Below are 2,556 nucleotides of genomic sequence, written 5' to 3' on the forward strand. Positions count from 1 at the left end.
CAAACCCATTCTCGTAAAAGACTATGAAATACTTATATCATGATTTCTGGAAAGGAATAGAATTAAGGAAAAGATGTCTGAACATATCATGAAATTTGATGGAACCCCCTCAAAATAATTCTTACAAGTTAAATACGGATGGATCCTCCAGGGTTAACTTAATTAGGACAATTGGAATCATAAAACTGATATGATATTGGCTTTACTAAAGGATAAGTGTACATATATACACGTCTACAGCAGCAGAAAACGTTAGCTAGCACATTGAAGAAAGTTACAATTTCCTTTGGAGATCCGTTTAACTCATGCAACTCTATTATGCAGTCAATTAATAGACAAAATACATTTCATTTTTGCCTAATAAAAGGAATTGACAATGTAGCAGAATAAATTGTGCGAATAACGAAGCCATGTTATGGTATGGCACCACGTTTCTGCAAACATACTACTATAAACTTTAGTTTGGAAAATCAGGGAATGAGCAAAGAAATTCCAATTCAGAAAATCAACGCATATCAAATATAATAATCCTTGCAAAATCAAATCATATAATGCAATGAAAAAATGATAATGTCGTTAATCAAATCTCAAGAACCAATTTGATTTATATCCAAATCCAATAAACAAAAGTTAGTCAAAATACAGAGACCTCATTTAAAAATCCATATCATCCATGGCATCATCATATCCTTGATCATAGGCATCCATCTCTCCAACATCAGAAGCCATTTCCCCTACCAACATACCACCAAGCAACCCTCCAGCCAAACCCAACCCTACTCCTGCTCCCATCCCTCCAAAATTGCTCTTTTTCTGTGGCTTTTGTACTTGTTGCACCTGTGGATATCCTCCTCCGTAACTTTGTTGCTGTTGTTGAGGAGGATATCCATATCCAGAGGGTGGATATCCAGATGGTGAATATCTACTAGCAGGAGGATATCCTGTTGGTTGCTGACCGTTGTAACCAGCGGGAGGATATCCTGCTGGTTGTTGATACGCCATGTTGGACGTTCCATATCCCATGCCAGGTGGCACATTATTAGACCCTGTCTGTGAATATGGATAAGCCGTGACAGGCACATCACCATGCTTGTTTTCATTATACATACCATTGGGTTGATTGACATTTTTGAACATTAGCTCTGAAGGTTGTCCATATTTCTTTCCAAATTTATATGCAAACTTGAGGGTTCCTCTAGGTCTACCAGAAATTGGTGTAAAAACTTGATACTCCACAAGTCTCTCAGCACTGCCATCAGGACCAGAGGCAGATTGGCCGAAGATTTCATTTATAGGAATGGAGACAATGCCAATATCCTTATCGCCGAAAAGGCGATCGGATCTGAGGCGGAAATAGAGGGAAAGGCCAGGTTTTGTGAGGGAAGGCTCGTCTAATGTGAATTTCATGGGGTGATTCCATTTAGGACTTGTGCCACCTCTTTTGTCAATGAACGTTCTCTTCGTGTTCTTGGCATAACCTACGATTGAAACTTCAACGTAAACATCCATTGTGGAGAAGTAATTGACATTTTTTATGCTTTCGGCGGAGATCACAGTGACATCAAACGGACGCCACTCCATTGTTGAATTCTTTGATATTACGTCTAATATGTCAGTAGATTCAGGAATGGGAGGGAATTGATTAAAAAAATCTTTTTCCCCTTTTTTTTCTTGTGGTTTAGATGGATTTTTATGGGTGCTATGAGAGAAGTTTTAAGGGGGAAAATTAAATGTGAGAAGTGTATTAAATGTTGAATAGGAGACGCAGAAGTAACCGCTTAAAGTGGAATAGAGAGGTTATTCCGCTTAAACTAAAATATGAGCTGGATTAATGGCAAATGGCTTCTATCTTTTCCTCCCCTCTTTTCAGCTGATGTTAGACATTTTCTCTATTTTGTTAGTGTATCCATTTTCTTAATTTGTATCGTATATTTTTTTCATTTTGAGAGTTTCTAGAAATATTTGTTTTTACCCGTAAAACGATACAGTTGAATTTATACGTGATTTTTAGACAAGTGAATTAATTTGATCCTGAAATAATAAAAGAATTGAAAAAATATGCAATACTTAGCCTTGAGACGAAGATGAAATAGCAGAAACAGTAAATCTGGGAGCAAGGTTTCTGGACACAACAGTAATAAAATCGAAAAGTAAGAAGATAAAATTGTGCAGAGCTTTGAATAGATTATAGCGTAAGTTTGCCAGAAATTCATGTCCCTTTACAATGATAACAAAGCTCACTATTTATAGTTGCGCCTAGAGAACAAGGTTCTAGGATCATGCCCTTCTTTAATGTTAATTATGAGGGCCATTGAAGAATGTGTAATGTTGAGCATACATGACAAATTCTTTATAACGATCAATGTATTAAATGCTGCAGAATATTCTCCATTAAGTGCTACCGGATGACAGGCATTTATTGCATCTTATGAGCATCATTCTTCCCGGTAGCAAATGGAACAGTTGTCTTCGGTTTTAGCTATCCTCTGTCTTCGGCTCCACGTGTCATTCTCTTATGCAATTACTTAGCATAATATATTTTTACCCTATACAGAT

At 36.9% G+C, this 2,556-nt stretch overlaps 1 protein-coding gene across 1 annotated transcript; it reads right to left on the reverse strand.

Moving 5' to 3' along the window:
• Nucleotides 1-573: 573 nt before the first annotated feature.
• Nucleotides 574-1,702, reverse strand: LOC107814559 (protein SRC2-like). Its single transcript, XM_016639998.2, has one exon. It carries the CDS (start codon nucleotides 1,579-1,581, stop codon nucleotides 655-657), a length of 927 nt encoding a protein of 308 aa, XP_016495484.1. The 5' UTR covers nucleotides 1,582-1,702; the 3' UTR covers nucleotides 574-654.
• Nucleotides 1,703-2,556: the final 854 nt, after the last annotated feature.

The sequence above is a fragment of the Nicotiana tabacum genome, chromosome 19 (genome assembly GCF_000715075.1).
Source record: "Nicotiana tabacum cultivar K326 chromosome 19, ASM71507v2, whole genome shotgun sequence".
Taxonomy (NCBI): Eukaryota; Viridiplantae; Streptophyta; class Magnoliopsida; order Solanales; family Solanaceae; genus Nicotiana; species Nicotiana tabacum.

What these genes read in the sequence shown, in the direction of transcription:
- LOC107814559 (XM_016639998.2), bottom strand. Translation starts at nt 1,581, where the DNA reads ATGGAGTGGCGTCCGTTTGATGTCACTGTGATCTCCGCCGAAAGCATA.